Here is a 25,537-nt window from a genome sequence, read left to right as displayed (position 1 = left end):
TAAAAAAATGATTTGGTACACATCAAATATGCATCACCTCTGCTACATTTCACTTCAGCTGTACTTTCATCACCGCTGCTGCCACTGTTTATTAGAATGACCCCTGTGTGGTGAACTTACTGCTTCTCAGTAAATGTCTGCTTGCCTTTGCTTTTCTTGGAAACGGGATGCAAAAACTCGCTATGGACATCAACAATCTGCTTCAAGTGTTCCCAAACTTCTTTACACAATCCGACCTGTCAGTAACAATTTACTTTTTGCCTTCAGAATTCATCTTTGCTTGTGGGTTCCAGAATTTTAATATCAAAAAGTCAAAGCACCAACTTACATTGGAAATAGTTTGGTTTTCAGAATCATCCATGATCAATCAGAGTCCCTGGTGGGCTGGTCTATGCTTGTTAACAAATTAAAAACCCCAAAACAGCACTAAAATGGCGTTATTTGCATACAAATGTTGTATACTGATAGATATCATAGAATCATAGAATCATAGAATCAGCCGGCTTGGAAAGGACCTCCAAGAGCATCAAGTCCAACCCTTGATCCACTACCGCTGTGGTTGCTAGACCATGGCGCTAAGTGCCACATCCAGTCTTATCTTAAAAACCTCCAGGGATGGAGAATCCACCACCTCCCTGGGCAGCCCATTCCAATGCCTGATTACCCTCTCTGTAAAGAATTTCATCTTGATATCCAACCTAAACCTCCCCTGGCAGAGCTTAAGACCGTGCCCTCTTGTCTTACTGATAGTTGCCTGGGAGAAGAGACCAACCCCCATCTGGCTACAACCTCCTTTCAGGGAGTTGTAGAGAGTGATGAGGTCTTCCCTGAGCCTCCTCTTCTCCAGGCTGAACAACCCCAGCTCCCTCAGCCTCTCCTCATAGGACTTGTGCTCAAGCCCCTTCACCAGCCTTGTTGTTCTTCTCTGGACCTGCTCCAGCACCTCAATATCCTTCCTGAACTGAGGGGCCCAGAACTGGACACAGTACTCCAAGTGTGGCCTCACCAGCTCTGAGTACAGTGGAATAATCACTTCCCTAGTCCTGCTGGCCACAGGACCTTCCCTGTTCCTGATACAGGCCAGGATGCCACTGGCCTTCTTGGCCACCTGGGCACTCTGCTGGCTCACGTTCACCTGCCTTCAGTCCAAACTCCCAGATCCCTTTCTGCCTGGCTGCTCTCCAGCCACCCTGTGCCCAGACTGTAGCGCTGCATGGGGTTGTTGTGACCAAAGCGCAGGACCCAGAACTTGGCCTTGTTGAACTTCATCCTGTTGGAATCAGCCCAACTCTTCAGTCTGTCCAGGTCCCTCTGCAGAGCCCTCCTGCCTTCCAGCTGATTGACACTCCCCCCCATCTTGGTGTCATCTGCAAATCTGCTAATGGTACACTCAATCCCCTCATCCAGATCATCAATAAAGATATTAAACAGAACTGGGCCCAACACTGATCCCTGGGGGACACCATTGGTGACCGGTCACCACCTGGATGCAGCCCCCTTCCCCACCACTCTCTGGGCCCGGCCCTCCAGCCAGTTCCTGACCCAGCACAGAGTGCCCCTGTCCAAGACGTGGGCTGCCAGCTTTTACAGGAGAATGCCATGGGAGACAGTGTCAAAGGCTTTGAAACAATGTGGTGTTTTGGGGCTCGAAATCACCTTGCTAAATTACATTCTGCTACAGTGCTGAGTAAGGGAGATGCTTCAGGCACGTCCATCATATTTGCGCCAGATATATTCCTTTTCATAAAGTATGTTCTGTGAACACCAAAATGGATTCTGCTGGGTCTGTAGTGCTGTTTGAACTTGCTAAACTGCAGCAAAGACAAAAGATAATGCAATTTATTTGCTGCAACAATGTCTTTTCAGCAGTTGGCTCAGTGGGTGATGACTATAAGGATTTATTTTTTACATTTCCTTTTTTGCTTCTCACCAGTAGAAAAAATTGAAGGCAAAACTTTTAACATTACAAGATAGCAATGACTGTGAATTATTTCAAAAGTATATCAGTGCTGACCTTCATCCTTTACACAAAAAGCACCATATTGGTCATTCTCAAAGGGATCGGTTTCAATTTTAACATCAATGGCTTTCACGCTCTGCTGTTTGCTGCCCGTCTTTCTGCATATAATTGTCCTAAAATAAAGAAGAAGAAGAAAAAAATAATCAGAAATCTTCTGGAGTTGTACATGCAGATGAAATTTGAAGATTTTTTATCAGAGTAGTCAGGCTTTAGCCTCAGCTTAACTGTTTCATAGATGGCACGTAAGAGATTAGTGTGGGAAGATCTATGAAAAGAAGCCAAGAGAGAAATAGAAATAATTAAAAAAATGTTTGCTGTAGATCATTTCAAGGCAAAGGAAGCAATAAGGAATGTTTATCTTATTATATTCTGTAATACTTCTAAATATCAGACCTAGACCCAGAGTATTTAAGGCCATATTCTTCTCTCACATTTCAGCAGTACACATTCCCACCAATAACACCTGGATAGAAATGAATGGAAAACTCAAGGTTATAATCTGAAAGATTATAAATCATTAGCATTTTACATTAAAGAATGACTAGGTTGCATATTTAACCGCTCAAAGGCTAACACAGGCAAGCTCAGAAAATTTGTCTTGGGTTCTTGGAAATAAAATTGAGGGTTTTTTAATAGTAATTTCACACATTTGTGTAAACTCCATTTCTTCTGGTTTGGTACTCAGCAGTAACTAATCCATCCTATTGCCCCTCATAGGCTTGAAAAGTTTTAAGTCTGTATTTGGTTTTACAGCCCTGTAGATGCTGAACATGAAGGAAGAGTTTATTAATTATCTCTCTTCTCTCAGCTGTGCTGGCTGCTTAAAACTAACAAATAGAAGAGAGCTTGTTGTAGAAAACACTGGTTTTACTGTTACATTAAAGGTTACAAAGGCTGGGAAAGTGAATTCAGCCCAAATTTTTGCAGCTGGATATTAATGGTGAGGGGTTTATATTTTTGTGCACAGCAGGCTTGTAGAAGTGTTGCACAGTCAGCTATTCTAGCGAGAGCCAGACGAAAATGCCTTCCACAGAGGAATCCTTCCAGTGAAGGAAATGTATCATTTCGTGTTGTGCAATTGTTGAACTAATGTGTCGTCAGTCGTGCACTGAATTTGAGGAATAAAAAATAAGATAAAGTCAAATAAAATAAAATACCCATTCACTGAGCATGGAAAAGATCCAATGGTAACCCAATATCTGATCATGCACTTAAATATATATAACAATTGATTTACAGAAATAGGCTGAATTATGGCTGTATAGACTATCTTCATTTCGGCATGTATTAGTTTTGAGTAGTTAAATATGCAACTTTAATGTTCTTTTAATATAAACAAACAAAAGCAACATGAAACAAGCCATTTGGTGGTGGTCATGCTTATGCACCAGAATGGTTCCTACTACACTTCTGCTCTGGAAAACAACATGATGTCATTTCCTGCTGAAAGCCCCTTTACGATTACAAATCAAATATGTTTCTTTTGTAAGGAAAACTCCACTTGATCTTTTGGGGAATCACTTGAAGTGAATATTGTCCATACAAGTTTTAAATCAAGTTATCTTAGAATTTAATGCATTTAAAGTCCAAGACGTCTAAGTCAGTAATTAGGCACCTAGACAGAAATGACTTGTTCTGCCAAGCTGAGTTGAGATGACTGGAAGAATCAATTAGAAAATTTCTGTATGTATTCACATATTGTTCCACCAGGTCTTACGAGGTCTAAGTGAACGAGACAGTTATGCCTCCCTTCAAAAAGTGCCTTATCAACCTTAATCTTTTCAATAATTACTTGCTTAGGTCCCTGGATCACTTAGGCCTTGCAGCACCAAGTAGACAGTGATATGTCTGTAAATAAACATGCTTTTTGTCTGCAGTTGTGTACTTTAGACTTCAGGGTCTCCCCGTCTCTCAAAAAAAAATCCAACTAAAAAAAAACCAAACCAAAACAACAACAACAACAAAAAACAACCAAAACAACAAAAAAACCCCACCCAACAAACCAAACCAATTTTGAAAACTGTTGCCATCATAAAATTCTGGTCTCTGAAAATCAAGCCACATCCATTTCTATGTTCTGTCAAGGAATAAAGTTCCTCACACTTGGAAGAATTTTTTTAAAATCTTGAAATTTCTGATTTCTAAATCCAGTTACTATATTTATATATTTAGCTTCTGCCCAAGCACTGTAATTTTTTATCAGTTCTTCAACAAGCTAAAATGTTGTCCATGGGTGTCACATCCCTGGTGTAATCAAGTAATCGATACTTGGCTCACGTATAAGATTGTGATTTAAAGAGCAAGTTTTTCTCACCTCTTTTTACAAGTTTGTAGTTGACAGATTAGCTTAGTTAGTTGATTAGCTAATTCATTTAAGAACATTTCTCAGCTGCTATCCAATCTGACTTACAAAGGTGTACCTTGCATATAGTTTCAACATTATACATAAAGAAAGGCTTTAAATTATGTTAAGATTTTTACAAGAATTTCTCACTAAATTTTGTCCTTTATGAAGTTGAAAAAGTGCTCTTCCTGTTTATTTCTTTTTTTTTTTCTACACCAGACTAGACCCTGATTAATCTGCTACTTAGGAGTTTAGTTTGAATTGTTGTCGTATTAAATTTGAACTGATTAAAACTGCAAACTTTCTAAAGCAATTCTTCTGAAATGAAACAAATCTTGTCTTGTACTCACAACAGTGCCAGGTTAATGATTGGACTTGATTATCTCAGATATCTTTTCACACCATAATGATTCTAAAAATCTGAAGGAAAAAAAATCTATTTCATATCTCTCATTCCACCTTCTCTGTCAGTAGTTTCCTACCACAAGCTCCGTCCTGCAAGCAAACATCTTCAGTAAGGTATTATTATGGCTGTTGAACTTCAAGAGTGCTCAGCATTTCTTAGTAGCGGGTCTAATGATCAGACCTGCAAACCTTGGCATAGAAATAGTCTCTTTGCAGTTGGTAGGACTTCAGGTATGACTAAAAATACACAATAATAGTCTCTTTTCTCTGAGTTCCTGAGGGTTTCCCTAAATCCTAAAATGCTAGCTTTTAATCTATAATTACAGTTTAAATATACAGGTACACTTTTGTCTCCATTCTAAAAGGTAGAGTTTGATGCTCTTAACTTCACTTTTCATGACTGAAAAATGGCTATCAATTCAGACTTAAACATATTTTAAAATTTCTTCAGCAGCAGCATTGCCGTGCTGAAATAAAGAACAAAAAATTGTACAGTTTTCCTAGTCTTTTCGGCACCTTTGCTGAGAAGTTGTGTTTCTTTACTGTTTTGAATTTGTGCACTGGGGCATACATCAAGGCTGAGAGAATGTCACTTTACAGTTTTTTAGGGGATACATTCACCTACAAAGCTATTCATGTCGGGAACTTTAATTCTATTTATTGCTACTTTCATGTATTAATTGAACTCAAGCGGACTTTCTCATTACTCAGCATACAATGTCATCTGATGCTCAGAGAAATGTAATTTCCTGATTTTGTACCCTATAGTTAAGAAATAGATTAAATTTTGTTGTTCCTTCTGTGGAGATCTCTTGTGAAGGTAGAACATGCTCAGAAGAAACATACTGATTCAGACTGCAGATCATTCATAATAATCTTCTGTGATACACATCTGCTTGAAACATTCATGTGTCCCTGAAAACTATCCTTACATGGCCATGAACTCACAATCTCAGTATAAAAATCAATCAATCAATCAATCACACACACTATCTCTATAGACCATGTAAGTACCATACACTATTCAGTAAGGTAAAAATGTACTTGGGAAAGGAGAGGGTTTTAGTGGTATTAACAGCAGTCCCTGCTCTCTGATGGAAAGTGGGAAGGTGCTTGATGGTGTCTCCTTTGTTTCCTAGACAAACTACAGAGAAACTTCTCAACCTCCCGCTACCCAGCCTAGAGGGACAACTGGTTTCATGGTTTTCCTCTCAACAGAGAAAACCAGAGACTGGAGACTCTGCACTGTGTTGAACCTCAGCTTAATTCCTGCTGTACAACACATTCATCCAAGTAAGAACAATTAACAGTCCTTCTTTTGTACCTACCTCGAAAAAAAAGATCGGAGGTTGGCCAAACTGCTCATTGTTTTCCTGTGCCATGACTCAGATACTGCAGTTATCATGTGCACACATGAGGAGAAAATCTAACCTGCAGCACAATAAAGGATGAACCAGACTTCCCATAAGCCTTCGGCTTACTCTTGTGCTGCTTAAATTTTTTCTAATGTATTATGTGACCAATGAGTAACTGGCATATTTTGCTCTTCTCCTAATTCCTCTGTTCAGAGAAGAAAACAGCAGAAAAACTAGCATGAATAGTATTTATTTCACAATATGCCATGATATGCCATTATATAATATATACTAATAAATATGCCATGATGATATGCTTGAACTGTAGTAAAGATACCCAATTTAGTATATTGTATGTATGTCTAATAAAGGTATTTTTAATAGACACATAGTATTTTTATATAAATTTTGTTTGTAGTACTATCCACAGCTACTTAATTTCTAAGATAATTACAAGGCAATACTTGAAAATTTTTCAGTAAGCCCAAGTTAAAACATATGGAGTTAACAGCTGAGTTTATATGACAAAGCGTGATCCATCAGCACAGAAACCAGTAGGTGGGACTGGGATTTTTTGTAGTCACTACTTTATCTGCCAGTTGATTGTAAGTTTTGTAGTCTTAGTCAATAAATTCACTGAACTGAGTCAGAATGGTCTTATGACATTTATTCATAGTAGTATGAACTTGCATACGAATATATTCATGCAGAAGAACATCACCAATGTGTTAGCTGAGGCACTGTGGAGGTCTGGTTCACAGCATACTATAACTATAACAAACCTTCCCCTAATTAGAAAGTTAATAACTTCATCACTTTTCTTAATTAAGATAAATCTTTTACATCTGCTAATTTTTTTCACAGGTCAGCTTTACCATTTGTGTTTCAGTAACGAGGTAAGAGAAAAAAAAAACAAACAGTAGTATGGAAGCCAGACCAGGGGATTTTTATTCTTAGTCTTTCCGTTCTGTAGTTTGGGAAACTGCAAATTAGAAAGCTGGCTCTGATGAGGAATAAAATATATATGACATGTTCACGATTACCAAAGGGAAGAAAATTTCCCTGAAAAGTCGTGAAGGGGAGCACAGGTGGGCTTTGGAAAGTCCATTGACTGGGAACTATAGAGGCTAATTTTGGCTGGATGGGATCCAAAGAAAGCAGCTGCTAAGTGTGACATGAAGAGACATTCCAACAGCAATACTGCCACTGGAAATGTCAAAAGGAGGTCTTACCAAGGCAGAACCAATATCCTTTAGATTCTTAAAAATATACACCAAAATGCAGCCTTTTGTGCTTAAAATTGTACATATGACTACTGAAATAGTGAGGTCTCTGTTCATTAAATAAATATGGCCCATTCATGCAGATTTTTATACTGTAGCCTAGTATGAAAGATTTTATATAGCCATTTTACTCTAATATCACTAGGTACATATAATTTGAGCATTCTTAGTGCATGAAAAGGAGACTCATGTTGCTTCCTGGCCTGGACTAGTTGGATGCTCAAAGACACATCACTAGAAAATTGGTTTTACCCAATTTCATTTTATGGGTTTCAGTTTAATCCATGGCTTTCATAACAGATGTTACTGATTAGTTATCAAAAGGTTTAAAAATACAATAATATTTTCTGAATGCTATTAATTTATAAAGAAGCTCAATTCTCAAAGAAAAAGCTTTCAGATAGGACAAAGCATTACAGAGATTCTAAAAAAAAAAAAGGCAAAATGGGTGAACTTCTTTTGAAAATTAGAAAATCAACCTCATTAGAACTACCTGACAAGTTAAAACTCTGGTACTAGCTACTCTTGTGCATTTGCAAAGAGTAAGTATATCCCCTTTCTGATTTCATTTTGCTCAGATAAACTGATGACCTTTAATCACATTTGATAAGAGAGGGGCTTTTTTTTGGCTAATCCTAGTCTGAGTTCAGACCTGAGGTTGGATGCCAAGAATTACACTGCACTATTGGAGGTAGTGCCTCACTGGTGCCTGATTCAAGCCCTTCAGTATTGCCCCCTCTCTCTTGGATGTCTTTTAGGAGGACCGCATTTATTTTTCTCACAAATTTTATGTGAGTTATTTTATTTTACAACAGCCTCACTGCAGTCCTGTGTTCTGTGACTACACTCAGCTCTTTCTCCTACTCTGCCTTTTCCAGATGAATTGCTAGTTAAAGGCAAAAATTCCTATCAGTTTTCACACCATACTTTTGCATTGCACTCCATTTCTGTTACTCCATCTCTGAAGTCAAGCTTACCTTCCTGCTCAATATTGTGATTTTCCTTGGTCTTAAGAATGATTTCTAACCTTCTGGCATTAATTAATTTCACAAGTGAACCCCTACATTTTGTGTCAAAGTTTGCTAAACTTTTGCTAAATCCCTCAGAGTTTGTTGAAAAAAAAAACCCTCCCAGTAAAAACACAATTTCAGGGTGCAAGTTACATGTGAGTAAACAGCAACTCCGAGGACTATGATGTTACAGTTTAGCAGATGGGGGTTTGGGTGCTTGTCCTAGAAAATACATCAAAAATATATACTTTCTTTTTTTATTATGTTTTTCCTCAAAAAGTACATTTTCTAAAAAATTCTTCAATTATTAGGCTGTGTGTATTCCAAGAACTGTGGCTTTGCCCATGCTGTCTTCCCAGGCTGTGCTAAGAAAAGACCTGCTTCCCACCTCCCTAAGCAGATGCAAAGTGGCTCATGTCCACATTGCTCAGTGACATCATTCCTTGGAGTAAACTGGTCAAGTCCAGACCTTAAATTCAAGTCTCTTGACTGAGCTTTATGTAGAAATCCCTTTTCCTGAAATACAATTACTTTGTATAAGACTTTCTGAGATGGCTGACAAGAAACAACGAGAAGACAAAGTCATCTTCTAGCAGAGTGTGACACCAGCCGAGAGCTGTGGGACCAAAGGTTGTGACATGAAGGCATTTTGGAGTACAAGACCTCCTCAGACAGTTTCATAAGCAACTTCAGCATTTTGAATTAGACCGTGTCCTGTCAGCTATGTCTGGATTCTTCTGTTGAAGGGAATTACTTGACCTGCCTCAAACACATCTGGGAGCAAATTCATATGTGTTATCATCAGACAGCAGAGCACAGCCTTGAAATAAAACAGAGAGCTTGCCAAATTGATGTATCACTAGGACTGCTTCTCTGCAAATAAGCCACTGGGGCTGTTTTAGCATATACGCTGGGATGAATTTCAAGGGACCCACAAGTCCAAGGGTTTACACACATGAATGAGAAGACTGGCAAGGACAGCAAGTAACCCTTTGTTTCATTCCCTGGATATTGCTTTTTCTCTTTCCCAAGAAATGTGCTTTTATTACCCTACTGTCAGGTGCTGGGCAAGTCCTGTGCAGTAGGCAGAAAAAGAAGGAGGTAGTCTTGTGAAATGCCATTTCTTAGTGTTATTATTACATTTCGCACTGGTGTCATCTGCAATGAGGACCCTGTTGTGTTTAACACTGTAGAAGCATTCAATACGAGTCAGGGCAAAACCCAAAGAGCTAACAAAAGGAAGGAAAAATAGAGATGAAGTAATTTTCCTAGCAGCAAACATCTGGTCTGTGGTCAGCCAAGAAAAGAACTCCAGCCTTCTGACTTCCACAGCAAAGCTTATTCTAGCTGATTCTGCTTGCTCACTCCAGAGTTATCCCCTCTGAAATAAATCCCCCAGGGACTGGGTAGGAACCAGCCCAGAGCAATTTCATGCAAGGGAACAGGTTGACAGCCCTGCAGGAGGTCTATCATAGAACTGAAATTCTATGCAGAGATTCAAAGCTGTCATAGAGGGGATACACGGCTTCATTCTCTTGTAGGCAAATAAGGAACAGGATAGGGAATAGGGCAGCTTCAGCTTTTCAGTCCTAGAAAAGCAATGGAAATGAGTAAATTTGCTATGAATATATTAATACAAGCTGTTGAGGATGTTTAACAATTTCTAAAATAAATAGCTGCTTTCTAATATTCTGTGCACAGGGTTGATCATAAGACCAATCGTGTCGTGTTCACTTTCCAAATTTCAAAAACCCCACAAAAGAGTATAAGACCCTACAAGACACACTGCCCAAGTTTTCCAGTATGACATCTAAATTCAAAAGATAGCAGTGAGAGCCTTTCAGAGAACTCTGCCACCTTTTTTCCATTTATATTTTGGCAGATTACTTGATGGTTTTACTGACTCACTTGTCTGACATGCAAGTAAGTCATAAGAGTGTCATTTTCAGTATAAATAGCTATTAGGGCTCATCTGACAAATGAGACTCGCCTAACGACATTTCATTTCCTGAAATGCAACAATGTGTAATAATAATAAGTTACACATGTCAGGACTGACTTGTAAACGACTTACTTTTGGGCTGCTGGAAGAAGTTACCTCTGACAACTTTGTCAATGGCTCTACTCAAAAAGTTCCCAAGTCCTTGGACCTGCCAGTGACTTGTCTGTGCAAAGAGCCCTGAGCTCTGAATTGGGTTGGTATGAACAACTGAAAGTGGAAGACAAAACATCCCCTTATGCCTGTGAAAGAGGTTCTGTCTCAGGCTGCTCAAACCACAAAACCACCCAGTTTATTGTGTCTCTGGATTTGCTGGCAAGGATCTATTTGTTTAAGCAATTTCCATTCTACATCAGTTGAAATGAATCATATTTGTCAAGACCTGCTGCTTGGGGTAGCCTAGTTTGCAGGGACTGAAATGGGTTAGAGAGTGCAACACAAGCATCTCCATCAGAAGATAGGTGGATATCTTCTTCCACGAGCATCACTCTCTGCAGAACAATGTTTTTAACACCCTAACATACCTGGTGGCCCACCCTGTTCACTTCTGACTTAAAATAGACCAGACACAAGCACATCTACCTGCACGGCTGAGGAGGGAACAGTCCCTTCAGTGGGTCAGTAAGAAGTAGCTTGGAGTGAGCGGGGTGGCCACAAGAGAACAGAAGGTGTGCCATTATAATCTTGAAAACTTCGCGTGCTTACATATGGGTCTACATTTACACACAAGTCATCAGAAATTAATTTGGCAGTCAGCCAAACTGGACTGGTTCTTTAGACCAAATTCTCATCTTTGCCCATATAAGATGTATAGCCCAGAGAGCAGGCAATATAAACACGCTCACACTGACTCAGTGATGTGCCTAAGTCATGAAAGAAAAAATTCCCACAGGTTTCCAGGCCTCGATTTGGCCATAAAAATAATAGTAAGGACACAACAACCAACAGTGATGGATATATTTACTTGGAGTGGGATTGTGATTATTCCCTAAAACCATAAAATAACCATCAGAAGTGAACAAATCACTGACTTGTACAAAATGTGAAAAATGGATCTAGCAGGGAAAAAGTCTTTACATGTCTGCTAGAGTTCCTGTTCAGTTTTAAGTGTAAGTGGTGAAAGGAGGGCAGAAGCATGTAAGAAAATCTGCAACACTATAATGACTTCACTCACATAATTTGTTTGTGTTTACTTCTACTGCCAATGTCTAATCCATTTTTCCTCAGGAGAAAGATTGGGATACATTCCAGGCACCAAATAAACAAACCAAACTTCATTCTTTCTGAAATAGGGAACTTCTTTTATCATATTCCCTCCTATTCATCTCCTTTCTGATGCACACAGTCCAAAAGGATATGGGAGAATATTAGACTAAAGCTCTGTGATCTGCACTGGATGCCAGTCAGCTGCTGGCAGGATTCCAAGATTTTTAATCCAACCTATAAAGTCGTGAACAGTTGCGGCCCTGGCAAACAGGGGGAGGTCACTTCTCATTCAAAGATGTGGAGGTCCATCTAGATAAATAACACAAGGCATGCCCAACGAAGAGTCCTTTATTTTGAAAATAATTTCCCCTACTTCTCTAACCTCTGGGCATGCTGTGAAGCCTGCTTTCCCCTCTCTGTGTTAAATCAGAGTGTGGATTGAGGCTTTTCTGTATATCAGCTATCCTCTATTCTTGCTGTCATGTTTCCATTTATGAAGTAAATGCCAGAAGTATTGAATAGGTAAATTTTTAAAACTAAATAATTTTGTAAAATATTTTGAGTTCTTAATAGATTTTCCATTCATTTTATCATTCTTGAGCCATTTTTTTTGAGACTCTTTAATACCTTTCCTAAGACGCAGTAACAACAATACATATAAATTTTCCAAAGGAGGCTTTTACACTGACCTATTTGTATATGTTTTTTCTTCATATTCTCCATCCCATCCCATAAGTACTCTAGCAACTTCTTTGTTTGCTTGTTTGTTTGTCTGTTTTTACTACAGCTGCAGTCTGACAGTGGTTTCCTTTGTGCTGTCCATAGTGATGCCCTCACATCTTTGGTGGACTGACAGAGGTAAATCAGAACCCTATTTTCAAGTAGATTGCATGTTTCCCCTGTATGTATTATCATTGAACTCCATTTGGAATAATTTTGCCTGTTCACCTAAATCCCTCTGTAAGTCTCTATATTCAACCTGAACTTGTTCAACTTGAACAACTTTGTCCCATTTGCATACTTTGCACTCGATGGCTCATTTCTTTCTCCAGAGCTGCATTAACTATCAATGAAACCAGTATAGCCTTTTTAGGCATTATACAGTTTCTACTTTTCCCCAGAGTCAAAAATATCCAGTTCAATGAACCAAGTAACATACTTGCTGGTGCTTGCCCAGCCATGGGTAAAATAGCCCCAGAGTATAAAATTCCAGCTCCACAGAACTTCTCTCTGGTGAAGCTCTCCAGTGAAGGTCAGATGTGGTGAATGCACAGCAATGCTGTGCTGATGTGCCCCCACAATGTTCTTTCTGATAAATAGTTTAGAGATTTCCATACTAAGGACAGCTTACTGGAGGAATGTGTATGGTAAGTTGGAAGGGATGAAAAATCTTCCTTTCCTTCCCATTAGTATGATGTGTTTTTATCACTGTACACAGTTTTGATATTGAGGATATTCAGGGGTAGGTCCACAGCTCGTCTATTAATAGTTGTGACTCCTGTGCCTGCAGTAATTAATTCAGGATCTCACTGGACTAACTAGTGGTATTGCTTAGATAAAAAAGGGCTAGCTGTCTCCTACTTGTCATCATTCCTTACTTCCAGAATACAGAAGTTACATAAAAGACCCTGCCTACAACTTTGCCATGAACTTCTTAGAGTTATATAGTTTTCCTGGGTCTTTAACCTGTGTAACATGTCAGCAACTGTCTTAAGAAAAAAGTGTTTAGGGTTTAGATCACTGTCATATACTGAGAGATTTCTGGATTTTTTTTTTTTAAAGACCAAAATTACATACAAATTTTCAAATGATTTTTCACCTGGGAAAAATGAGAATCACTGAAAATAGTTGCTTTTGCTTGAAATTGTTTAAGTACCGCCTTTCATTTAGTAGCAGCAATTTTTTGTCCTTTGGGAATTTTATCGCTAAAAATACAGAAACGCCGATGCTTGCTTAAGTGACTGATAACTGTCACAAAATCCAATAACACGCTAAAGTTTGGGAACCTGGAAACAGTATTTTGATAAAACAAAACTTCATCACCATTGAACATTGACAATAGATTAGATATACCCCTGGGAATATATCTACCTTTTCCTGTATGGTCCCAGCTTCAGGGACATGAGACATTCATCCCATGATTTGATCCCTTTGTCAACTATGAAGCCTGTCTACCTGTTCCTTAGGCATGCTGTGAAGACTTTAATTTTGGAACAGACTGGACAGTTAGGATGTAAGTGCTTGGCCCAGTGCGTGGCATATAGCCAGTTCAGTGCAAGACTGGAATGAGATAGGTTGAGTTTGGGAAGCCCTTATCAGCCACAGCAGAGTGGTACTGTGTCAAGGCCATACTGCTTCTGGCACGTAGCTGCACCTATGTGGACATATGTTCTCAAAATTTTGAATTCCACTGATAGTAGTTGGGACCTCTGGAATGCTTATGAAGGCTGACTGTAGCCTCGTGAAACTATGATCAACAGAGGGAAGTGGTTTCCACCACAGGACACCTCTACATTCCTCTTTTAAATTGGTTCACGGAGGGGGCTGTGTCAGGCCATCACACCTTGCAACATTATCTGTAATGTGAGGCAAAGTTCAGCCTAGTGCTAAGCCACCTGAGCTGCCCAAGTCCCCTGAGCTGCCTCAAACACATTGAGGGACAGCATCAGTTCCTTGGTGGGCTCTCTCAACAAACTCTATACCACACGTGCTTTATCATATCTAAGTGCACCTAAAGCTGTACCTATCTGAATGTGCCTATTGTCTGTTCAGGCATAGGTCGATACCTAAGACAGATACATGATTTCCATGAGGAATTCAACTTGCTGAGCTTCTTAAACAGTGGAGAATAACAGAGTCAGTGAGACCACTGATGCTAACTGCAGCACTGTGCCCTCAACCTGCAAGCTTATTTAGGGCTCAGCAAGCCACTACAGGCCAAGAAAACAGGAACCACAGTGATGTAATTCAGAAGGAAAGAAGAGGAAATTCCTTCAAATCTGTGAAATATATAATCTGAGACTGATGAAGATTTGTGTGCTTGCAACATTAGCTGTAAAAAATTAATTCTTGGGGAGACAGCAGCATATTTCACTATATGTCATGGTGCTTGAATTGTGGCCAGTTTTTCAGTTATATTCTTAGTCAAGGAGGAAAAACTTGTCATTCACACTTCTCAGAAAGTGTTATGCTGTTGTCCTTACCCGGCAGAGCCACTGGCGAGCCATCCTGTGGTGCAGCCAGCAAAAGAACAGTCCAGAACAGCCCTTTTCAGTTCTTCTGCAGTTGCTAAGCGAGCGCTCAGGTCAACACAAGCTTTCTCAGCTTCAGCTAAATCCAGACCCTGAGAGTTGTTCTTGGACTCAAGTGCAAACACTTTCCCTGCAACACCAAGAAAGGACATGCCATTCGTCATGGAATTATGCTCAATACATATTCAACAGAAATATTGCAAATTATCACCGAATAAAGTCTCCATGCTTTTACTAAGTTTATTTTAATGGGCAACCTACCTTTTGAAATGTCTCAAATGTTATCAAGACTGTAAGTATCTTTGTGTTAGCTTTTCTTTTAATTTTGTTCAACAACAGAAAACCAAGTGTGGCTAAGCCCCTACTGATTCCTAGCTCATAGGAGAAGCTTGTCTTGCTCTGTAGGTGTGTGCTTAAGATCTGGAGAAAAAAAGCATGACACTCTCTCATATGCACATATATAGTCAAAGTCAGAACATCCCTTGTAGGCTACTAAACTGGAATTCATTGCTAAACATTTTACAGTTACTTTATAACAGCTGCACCTATAAAGTAAGCCCATTCTTAAAAGCTAGTATTGCAACCCAGTCTCCCATGTAGAAATAGATTTATATTTATACTTTCTCTAAAATCAAAATTGTATCAGTATATGACAACTTGAGTCTAAATACAAGCTACTTTTTTATTATGTCTTTTTAAAAAGACAGATAAAATTTTTTCTTAATGGAAGGCTTTTTTTTTTTTAATTAGCATGAGAACATGTTTAGCATAACAATTTTTTGGTATTATCTATGTATTCAGTTTGGTTTATTTTACTTTTATTTATCTAACACCATGAAAGCTGTATGGGTGAAAGTTAGAGGTTTTGGCAACTGGGAACAAGGCAATTGTGTTTTTGGCAATGACACTTGAGCAGTTACTGGGTTATGGAATAAACGTATTATCTGGGTGTCTCCAGAAAAAGAAATAAACAATGAGGCAGTTTACAGTGCTGACAGTAGAGTTGCCATACCTATCTTCTTTCTGATGATAAATAAATCAGAATAACTTCTAAATTGCAAAGATACGGATTGAATTTGCTTGTAGGTGCAGGAAGAAAATTTTTAAGCACTGTTCATTCAGTAAATGCCTGGAAACACTTACTTATGTCTCATTTCCAAAGTAGATTAGCGGTAGTGATTATAGGAATGCATAGCTTCCAGCACATACTGAGTGTTCACTATGTAGTAAGCTTCACACTCACAGGATGTATTGACCAGTATTAGGAACCCTTCAGACAGATTCTGCCTGATTGTGTACCAATTGCCACCCCCACCACATATTATTTTGATAAATTGATAAATCTAAGTCTAATCCTAAACACAGGGAACTTACACAGGGTAGGTCTGTCCCTGAGAGCTTTCTGTTCTCACCTGTGCACAGCTGAAGCCACTAGAAGAATAATAGTCTTACATCAAAAGATGTAAGGTTTCTCTCAAGTAAACATGGGTTTTGTGTTTATATTAGTTAGCAAGTGCAGATGGGTACTGACGAAAATTCCTGCTTTGATGGGAATTCTACATGTGCACAGTAAGAAATCATTCCGACTTGGACAGATGGCAATTTAAATAGGCAGGGCAAACAGCTATGAGAAGGAATAGAAATTCAGAGTTCCCAGAGTGATTTTCTCAGGCAGTTAACAGTAGTTGACCAAGGAATACAACCAGAAGCCCAGATCAGTATCCTAACCAGTAGACTACATTGTCTTTTGATTCTCAACTGCAATCTATATCATGAACTGTAATCAGAATAGGGGAATTTACACAAAGTAGTGAAAGAAGCAAGCCTCTACATTCCTAAGTACACAAACATCAGGTTTCTTTGCAAAATATCCCAAATAATGCCCATGACACTAATGTCACAGCTCCTGTTTCTAAAGCCATGAACAGACTAGTGAAGTGTGCATGGCCGAGGGAGAGAGATAGCATAAGCAGAAAGATGATCGTTTTAAACAACCATTCCGAAGTTGCGAAACAGCTTTGTTCCTAAAGGAAATCAGAGATCATATGTAATGCTTTGCTGAGGCTTTGTCCCAGATAAAAAAATTCTACACTCTAAAAACATCCACATTCTACATTTCACCACTTGACCGTCAGGATTGAGATGTGTCATCGAAGACATATAGGGTAAATTTGCATAGTATCTGATGTAAATCATCAATGATAGTTTGACATGGCAGTAACCTTTATTTTCCAGCTATTAGTATTTCAATTAGAAGACTTAAAGAAAGGAAAATGATTAAGCAGGTAGTTCCATTCAGATACAATCAGAAGAAATTGAGTTAATAATTTAGTCTTTTCACTAATAAGCAACAATTACATTTTCAGAGGAGTTTAGATATCCAAGACAGAGGTTGAGACAGCTTTCTCTAACTGCTTTTATGTGTTTGCTAGTGCTTACTACTAGCAAACTACTTCTTATTAGAACCTATGAAGATGCTGATTCAAAACAGTCTTGTCATTTGTAAAGCTATCTGGGATGTTCAAATTATATACACAAGTGGATTTTAGGGTAAGCTAGGAAAGATGTGCTGGTTGGGAAAATTACAGTGAGCTGCTTTATAGGAAATTCTGGTTAGCCAGAAGTGGATAAAGAAGGCTGACCTGCTTAACAGATCAAACTGTAAATCTTCTCCAAAGTTTTAGAAGCTCTATGGCCATCTGCCCAGTTTTAAAGATTTGTCCTCTGGTTTTGTCTAATTTCTCACCTAGAAAATATCATGGGATGTAAGGTTCACTTATCAGATGCTTGACCAATGGAATAGCTGGATCCTCAATATCCTGAAATGTGTCACACTACTGAGGGGCACTCACAGGAAAAATATACAGGAGACATGCTAGCATGGTAATAGGAAAAATACAAAAGTGCATCAAAACAGGAAGTCCTCTTAAATAAAAAAGACTGCAACACTAAATTGAATTCTGCACCTTATAGTGTCATGGTTAACATGTGGTATCATTTTCAATCTAAGGGAATCTAAGGATTCTGGTTAATTATTTGTAACATTTTTATTGCTGCTAGTTTTAATGAAAAGTTTTTTAGAAAAAGTTTGTCTCACATACATGATGAAATTAAAGTAATTTTTTCCATTGGGGTAGTTGAAATCAGTTTTCTCTCTGGGATAGTATCAAGAGAGGTGTTGTCATTCTGTTTTAAATATGAGACTGCTCTATATTTTCATAAGACAGAGGATCAAGGATCACATCTACATGAAGAATGTAATATGCCTTTGGTTGTGGCACCTCTGAACAGCCACCATGTCTGAGTTTCCTCTCAACTCTCTTCCTTCATTTTTGACTGGTAACCTTTGTTTCCCATAATGTTTTCACCTCCACAGGTGGGGTAGAAAGTTGTTACAAAAACTCTATGTACTTTTCTGAAACCTTTCTAAATAAAGCAAGTCCCTATGGTTTAAAGATCAAGATAAAATCCACAAAGTAGTATTTCTCAGGAGGCTGAATGAACATGTTGAGTTTAGCATGTTCAGAATGAAAAATATCCTTGTCACAGAAAGGTTTTTTCAGATTCCCATTTGAAACCAGTGAAAAAGTTTTTAACGTCAATGCTAAGACATAAATAATAAGACATAATTCTTCCAACTGCTAATTATCAGCTGGATTCATAGTTCTGATGGAAAGCTCACATTTGAAATCAGAGTCTCTCTTTAGTGACTAGCCTGTATTATATTGCTAGCCTCCACCATTATCTGATCATTATTATTATAGAATTTGATTATATTTTGATATATTGATAATATTTTGATTAATTTTTGCACTAAAACTTTTTAAACAAGAAATAGATTAATATAGTTTTTACTTAAGAGTAGTCCAATATACTCTGAAAATGTAGATCTCAGGGCTTTTAGGAAGCGTTTTTATCACCTTGTTAAATTCCTGCATAACGAGACTGTAGATTTCCTCCAATAATTCCACCATCAAGTCCAAAAATTCGTGGTTGAACTGGAGCATGTCTTTTCAACATGCATCTAGTCATGATTCAATGCCTCCAAGTAATGGAGATTTACAGCACACTTTATAGTAAACTGTTCCAATGGTTCATTACTCTCACTCCACCTTATTTCCAGCTCCAAATTTTGCTAAACTCAGCTTCTAACAACTGATCCTTATTATTTTTTCAAGATTAAAGAGCCATCTGCAATCGAACGTATGGAAGTCTAAAAACAAAACCCTTCAAAAATAAAACCAGCCCCAAACCTTCATATTTTGTGGAATGTCAGTGGATTTAGCAGAATTCTCTTGGTTATCAAGAAGAGAGTTTGTCTAATTTATTCTATTACAGTAACGGACACAACAAGAAGTTCTTTTGAGGTGCACAGGCACAGCTCAAAGCCCACTGAAATGAATTCAAATTTCTCCATGTGTTCAGCAGGATTTGCGTTATGCTTGAAGAAGGAACATAAAATTGCATAGCCAAATATACTCTGAAGTAAGAATGTCCCTCACAAATAATATAATATGAAAACACTTTAAAAGGTGTGCCCAGTGTGGTAATCTCATGGCATGACACTTCCTAGTTAAAAAGATAAAAACTAATCAGTTTCAACAAAATAAATGGGGTGAAAGATGTGCAAATGTGGAGTCTAATACATTTTTACTCGAATGTTAAAAACTTCAAATTAGGTAAAGAGAGCAGAGGAAGGGAAGGACACTTCTGTACCTCAAGAGCAATTTAATTTCCTTTTCTATGGGCGTGTGTAACAATGGCCTTGATTGTAACAGTAAGGGTGAAGGATTCAGTACAGAGATTTGGTTAGCTGCCACTTCTACTTAGTGTTCATGACTGTGGCGTTTATTTCTGTGAGAAACTAAAGTGAATGATGTCTTCTTAAATTCAAAAAATATTACATCATCAAAAAAAATAGCAAAATCAAGAGGCCACCTTTGTGTTCCTCCTCAGCTAAACTCAATTGGAGCCTAAGTTTTGATTTTACTACACATTTTAGAATCAAATAGTTGGAATTTTTATGGAAGAATCTGTGTTGTTTTGAAAGAAGAAGCCTGAAATGCTTAGACACCTGCTACTCAAATGTGAGCATCTAGACAGAACAGAAGAGAAAAAACATGCTTTTTTTTCCTTTACTTGAAAAAAGGACGCAAAACAGGACAAAGGAAGGACTATAGTAGCGGGTTTTTTTCCTGCTTTGGACATCAACAGTTTCTAGTCAGAAGTATGTATCTCAGATCCTCACCTGTTTGTTCCTAGCTTTCTGCATTCTGGATCCTTTCCCTTGAAACCTCTGCAGTCACTATAGTGTGAACACTACCAGATGACTGACTTGACCAACAGGGTTTTCATGTAATCCAAATTTAGCCAACAGATCAACTCCACTTTGGAACAACTAATAGAGCTTTGAAATTAGCACATTTTTTCAATTTAGGAGTGTCTCGGTAGGGTAGATGAATTGCCGTCATCCTCTCCTGGCATTCTCTGTCTCAGAGCAAGTACTCTTCAGAAAACTATGGTTCATATGTGTGCATACTTCAGCAGCCATAAAAAGACAAAATAGGGAGGAAAAAAAAAGCAGAGGCAACTCCTGTGCAGGACGCAGGAAGTCACATCCTTGTTCTCCTAGTCCAGCACAAATTCGAAGAAATGTTAACCCCCTTGAACTGGTACCATTGAGAACTGCCACAATAACCCATATTATTCTCCAGTAACCGCACTAACGGTAGTGCCACTCCATGGTCCATCAGGGCAGGAACAAGCCCTCAGGAGCCTTCTGTCCATCTGACCTGGACCTGAACAGCTATGAGCAAGCACATTGCAATTGTAAAAAAAAAGCTACAAAGTGAAACAAAGCTATATTTTATGTCGGCATTTATTTCAGTCTTTCTGGAGCCTATCTGTGCTACAGCAATGTGTGCCATGGTAAATACTGGTCAAAAGAGATCAATTAAGCTTTGGGGCTTTACACCTTCACCAGACCTCAATGGCCTCTAGTTTTATTGCCTGCTCTCTGTCATTATTTGTGTGTGAGATAATAAAGCAAAAGTCTTCCTTAGGGAAATATATTGTAATCAGTTTCAGAGGTTTGACTATAACAGGGGCCAGTCTGAATTTCACAGTTTTTTTACAAGGCAAATTCAAAATCCCTTCAGTGGTTTGCAAAACATTCAGGTACCTTTAGTTAAAAATAACAAATACACAAGCGCATATGTGTCACCCAGAATGGTCCTTTGGCACTTAAGTGACATTTGTGTATTAGAGACTAGCACAATTGCATTTTCACCTACAACTTAACAAATGAGAAAGTGGTTTCTGTCTGTGTCAGGCCAGAATCTGTTATAAAAGAAAGTAATAATCCTGTTTTCATCCTCTCAGATCTTCTTAAACACATAGGCGTAAATTTTAAAGTCCACATACATTGTTTTCTTCTGTTTTACTGTATAATAACACAGATGGCTTATAGGACAGTGTTACAGTTATTTGCTTGAATATTAATACCAGGAAAACCCACTGAAGATCAAGTTAAGAACAGACTTACATGTTTTTCACAATGCTACTCGGAATTTAAATAAAAATGGAAACAACAGTATTATAATAATGCATGACAACTGTAATGTACTTTAAATATTCTACCCTTTAATTCTTAAAAATGCTTAAAAATGTGTGAAGTAAATTTGACAAACTGCTGAATGATCATTAAAATCTGTCGTGAACTCTGCCTTAAAATGATCTCCAACATTTTTTCTCCTTTCTCTTTTAGAGGACACCTGTTTTTCTTTTAGATGATGACATTAATTCTACAGAAATAATTAATTGAAGGGTGCTCCTGAAAAAACAAGGGAATTTTTCAGGTGAAGCACTGTTAGCAAAAGAAATTATTATTCCTGTTCTCTCTCCTTAAGTTCTATGGAGAACTCTTTTTCATGGATATGCTTTTCCCTTCTTCCTTCGTTTCAGAGGTATTTTGCTAGGGAAGGAGTATATCCTAAAACAGAATTGCAGTTTTGCCTATTGCAATGCAGTGCAGTTTCCTGATGTATTTCTCTCTTTTTTTTTTTATGCTTAATGAAAAGTAATTTTCTTCAAACTTACAAGACAGAGTTCTGTTGTATAAATGGTACTTTACACAAAACGGTGGAAAGTACAGGCAAGATTAATTTTCTCCCTTTCCTTCGCCATATTTTGTCACCAGCTGAAGTAAATTTAAGTTAAACAGGAAAAATACTCTGAGAACAAACAAAATGAGGTTTTTGTTGCTTTACAATGTTTAAGATCTGTTCTCTGGAATAATGCAGCAAACATCAATGGTAAAGGATTAGTGTATTGAAATAAAAAAATCCTGAGATCAGGCATAAATCTATCACAGCTGTGAAAGTGGAAAAATGTGACCACTCAGCATTGCTCTCCCAGGAAAAGACACAGTGGTTTCAAAAATAAATCGTGTTTTTGCTAAGGCAAGGTGGTCATCATTATCACAGGCTGAATCATCAAAAGGGCAAAGGCTACTGGAAACTTTCAAGGGATGCAGCTATTCAGGATTACCATCAGTGAGTAAAAAGTCCCGTTTCAGAGTAACCGGCACCTGGTGCTTCAGCCAAATTCATGTCCTGAGCACATCCCTCAGCAGTGAAGTGCAGATGAAACTCATGTGCGGAAAGGCGAGCAGTCATCTTCAGCGTGTGTGGCACTGAACAGAAAATGTTATGAAAGTTTTTCACTTTTTGTTTTCCCTTCCTCAAGAGCCTGCCCTAATAAATTGACGTTGCAGGGCATCTGAAGTGGGCAGATGAGGAAGTTCTTTGGAGAAAAGACGTCTCCTAAAACATAGTTGAGTCTTCTTAGTCGTGTTCTGGCTTTGTTTTATTATTCTTATTTCCTCTGGAAAAGTTCACTATCCTGTCATTTTGTTGTAATAAAATAATTTCACCCTTCTGAGATCTTATTTCCTTTCTCTGCTTAACCCCAGGATTTTTGTAGAGTCTCAAAAACCTCTGAATCAGAAGTTTCCTAACCCAAACGGGGGAGTGCATTTAAGCTTCTTATTAAAAAAAAAAAAGTGTTTTTTTTTTTTTTTTTTTGCAATAACACATTTCAACATACAGCTCTCATTCCAGCCATAGCAACCCAGCCCAAACTGAATGGGAGACTCACCATCAGCCTGAACAGAGATGATCTGAAGAATGAAGAAGACAGATCCCACACCCTGGAGAAAGGTGAGAGAGGATCTCTGAGAGCCTAGAGCCATTGCCCTGTTTGCAAAGCCCTCAGCCGCAGGAGGTTGGCTGCCGAGGCGTTTTCTCTCTCCTCCTCTGCACTTTCGCAGCGGGGTCTGCGGTGATGATTTCAAGGAGCACTTTCCCTCGGCAGGATCCTGCGTCTTGGGCTTGCACTGAAGGCGGGAGGGGTGGAAAAAGAAAGAGGGAGGGAGAGAGGAATCCTTGGCTTGGCTAGTGTGAAGGGGAGGGGAAGGTGGGGGGGAGATGTCCAGCCAGCTGGGGCTGGGGAGAGGCTTTATCCAGTCCCGACTGCAGGGCAGTGCACACGGAGAGCCGGTGTGAAAAGTCACATTATCCTGCCGGTAAATACCTAATGGATCACGGTGGAAGAAATGTAAAAGCCGGGAGGGAGAGAAAAGGGGGGGAAAGGACAAGCGACGAGGAGAAGAAACCCCTGGATGAGAGGAGAAGGGCAGCTAGGTAGCTGGCACTGGCACGTGGTGAGTTTGTGGGCTTAGCTGTGCATCTCCAGAGGGACGCGTGCAGACGTGGGGAGTGTTTTCCTCTCTCCAACATGAAATCAGCCAGCAGTGCCTTGCTGAGGTCAGTGGCTGCTGCAGCGAGAGTGATGGTCTTCAGGTAAAGGCTGAGGAAAAGTGCCAAATGGCATGGGACTCTGTCGGCCAAGCCTCCCTGAAGATCAGCATCAGGATGGGTTAATCTTGCTATTTCAGATTCCAGCTTCGGGACAGGCATGAGGAACCGAAGGTTGAAGCAGGGATCTGTCAGCTAGTCTTCTCCAGTACTCCTGGTCCAGGTGAATGGTGCTGGTCAGCTTGGAACGCTCTGAAAGCAGCTGATAAAGGGAATTTCCAGTTCCCACTAGCACTTACAGCACTGACATCTGTCCCTTATTCTCATTCGACTTATATCTGTCCCAACACAAGTCAAAAGAATTCCCCACAATAAGAGGAAACATACTGGTGTTGATGCCAGGATTTATTTCACTAAATATATAAACGGAATAGTTTTGTGTTGCTGTTGGAACTCAGCAGGGCTCAGAAATGTTGTTTTCATATTCCCATCCTATTTTGCTTTTATTTCAGCTTCTTAAAATTTTTCCCTTAGAAATTCGAAGCTGGGCAAAAATGCTCAGTCTGGCTAGAGACTGAGCCACCAGAAACAGAGGCCGTGGTGTCCTACAAGGCAAGGTGCTGGCAGGCAGTTGTAGGCATCTTCTGAGAATGATGAACCTGCTTAATGTTGTTTTCCGTCTGACTGAGATGACTCAAGCTCAGGAACTCCTGTATATGATATTCAAGGAACCAAGTAACACCATAGTACTGGAAGCTTTAAAAATACCCACATTTGATGAATTTGAGCAGATAACACCGATCTGTTGACTTTTAAAGAAGTCTTCCTCCTTTTTGTGCCCATATCTAGCATGTGAATGTACACGCTGAAAACTTGCTTTGAATTTTCTGTTTATCTTGACAATAGGGATGGCAGCAGCTTATTATTGCATTGCCTTACCAGCCTAACTTGTAAGGAATACCTCCAAAAGTAGAAGGATGGGAAGTTTCTTGCTCACTTAATCTTTAAGATAGGATAGTTGGCATAACAGAACCACAAAACTGCATTTCATTTCAATGGAAACTCTATGTACAACAGGCATTAACATACAAAGTGACAGAAAGGGAAACAGGAAATTGTGACATTTGTTGAGTTTATGTTTCTTTTACGTGGCATAGCTAATGGCATAAAATGCAGTTTCAACCCTCTGATGCTCCAATAGTTCTACCTACCCCTACTCTAAAAATTAGAGGACACAAAAATATGAGAATGTGTTGAATCTATACACTTTTAGTGAGCCAGCAAAGAGATTCCACGAAACTGAGTAAGCAATTACAGCAAGACACACAAACATTAACAGAAACCTGACATGACCACAGCAATAGCTCCAGATTTCCCTGACACTTGTCATAGGGATGACGACTTTGTGGGCCTTTGCTGTCCTCATGAGTTTGACCAAAGCAGTTGGAGGAGAGGACAGTATCTTCCGGTTTTCCGTCTAAAATTCCAAAGGTCTGTTGGATTAGTTTTGCTATAATTGGCTCATTTCCTTTTGTTGATATATGTAAAGGCATGTTGCCACTCTGGCTCCTGTCTTGGAAAATCTCAGCTTGTGTTCTTGAGTATAACATCTTACTGATTTTAAAGAATTACAAAATACCATAGTATCTGTTCCTTTTTGAAAGCATAAACAATTCATAGAATGACCTGGCTTCTTCTTGCCATCCCATCTCAACTGTAAAGAAAGTCTGTAAATATGGAGAGGTAAGGACACTTACCAGTTATTAATTCCTGGAAGGTTAGTACTTCACTGCCAAACAGTTGTCCTTCCAGTCTAATATTTCTATCGGCAAAAATTCCTGCTCCTAG

At 38.9% G+C, this 25,537-nt stretch overlaps 1 protein-coding gene across 1 annotated transcript in view; it reads right to left on the bottom strand.

Annotated features, from left to right (window-relative positions):
* Positions 1 to 23,139, bottom strand: part of SUSD5 (sushi domain containing 5) — a 40,338-nt gene extending 17,199 nt beyond the window's left edge. Inside the window, exons 1-3 of the mRNA XM_027729164.2 lie at positions 23,031 to 23,139; positions 14,826 to 15,003; positions 2,015 to 2,133 (exon numbers count right to left, since the gene is read on the bottom strand). Of these exons, the coding sequence (XP_027584965.1) occupies positions 2,015 to 2,133; positions 14,826 to 15,003; positions 23,031 to 23,124 (391 nt within the window). The 5' untranslated portion in view covers positions 23,125 to 23,139. The remainder of the gene's footprint in view (positions 1 to 2,014; positions 2,134 to 14,825; positions 15,004 to 23,030) is intronic.
* Between the last annotated feature and the right edge of the window lie 2,398 nt (positions 23,140 to 25,537).

This window comes from Pipra filicauda, unplaced genomic scaffold (assembly GCF_003945595.2).
Source record: "Pipra filicauda isolate LSUMZ 115617 unplaced genomic scaffold, ASM394559v2 scaffold137_size4652046_pilon, whole genome shotgun sequence".
Taxonomy (NCBI): domain Eukaryota; kingdom Metazoa; phylum Chordata; class Aves; order Passeriformes; family Pipridae; genus Pipra; species Pipra filicauda.
This window is presented reverse-complemented; position numbering and strand designations above follow the sequence as displayed.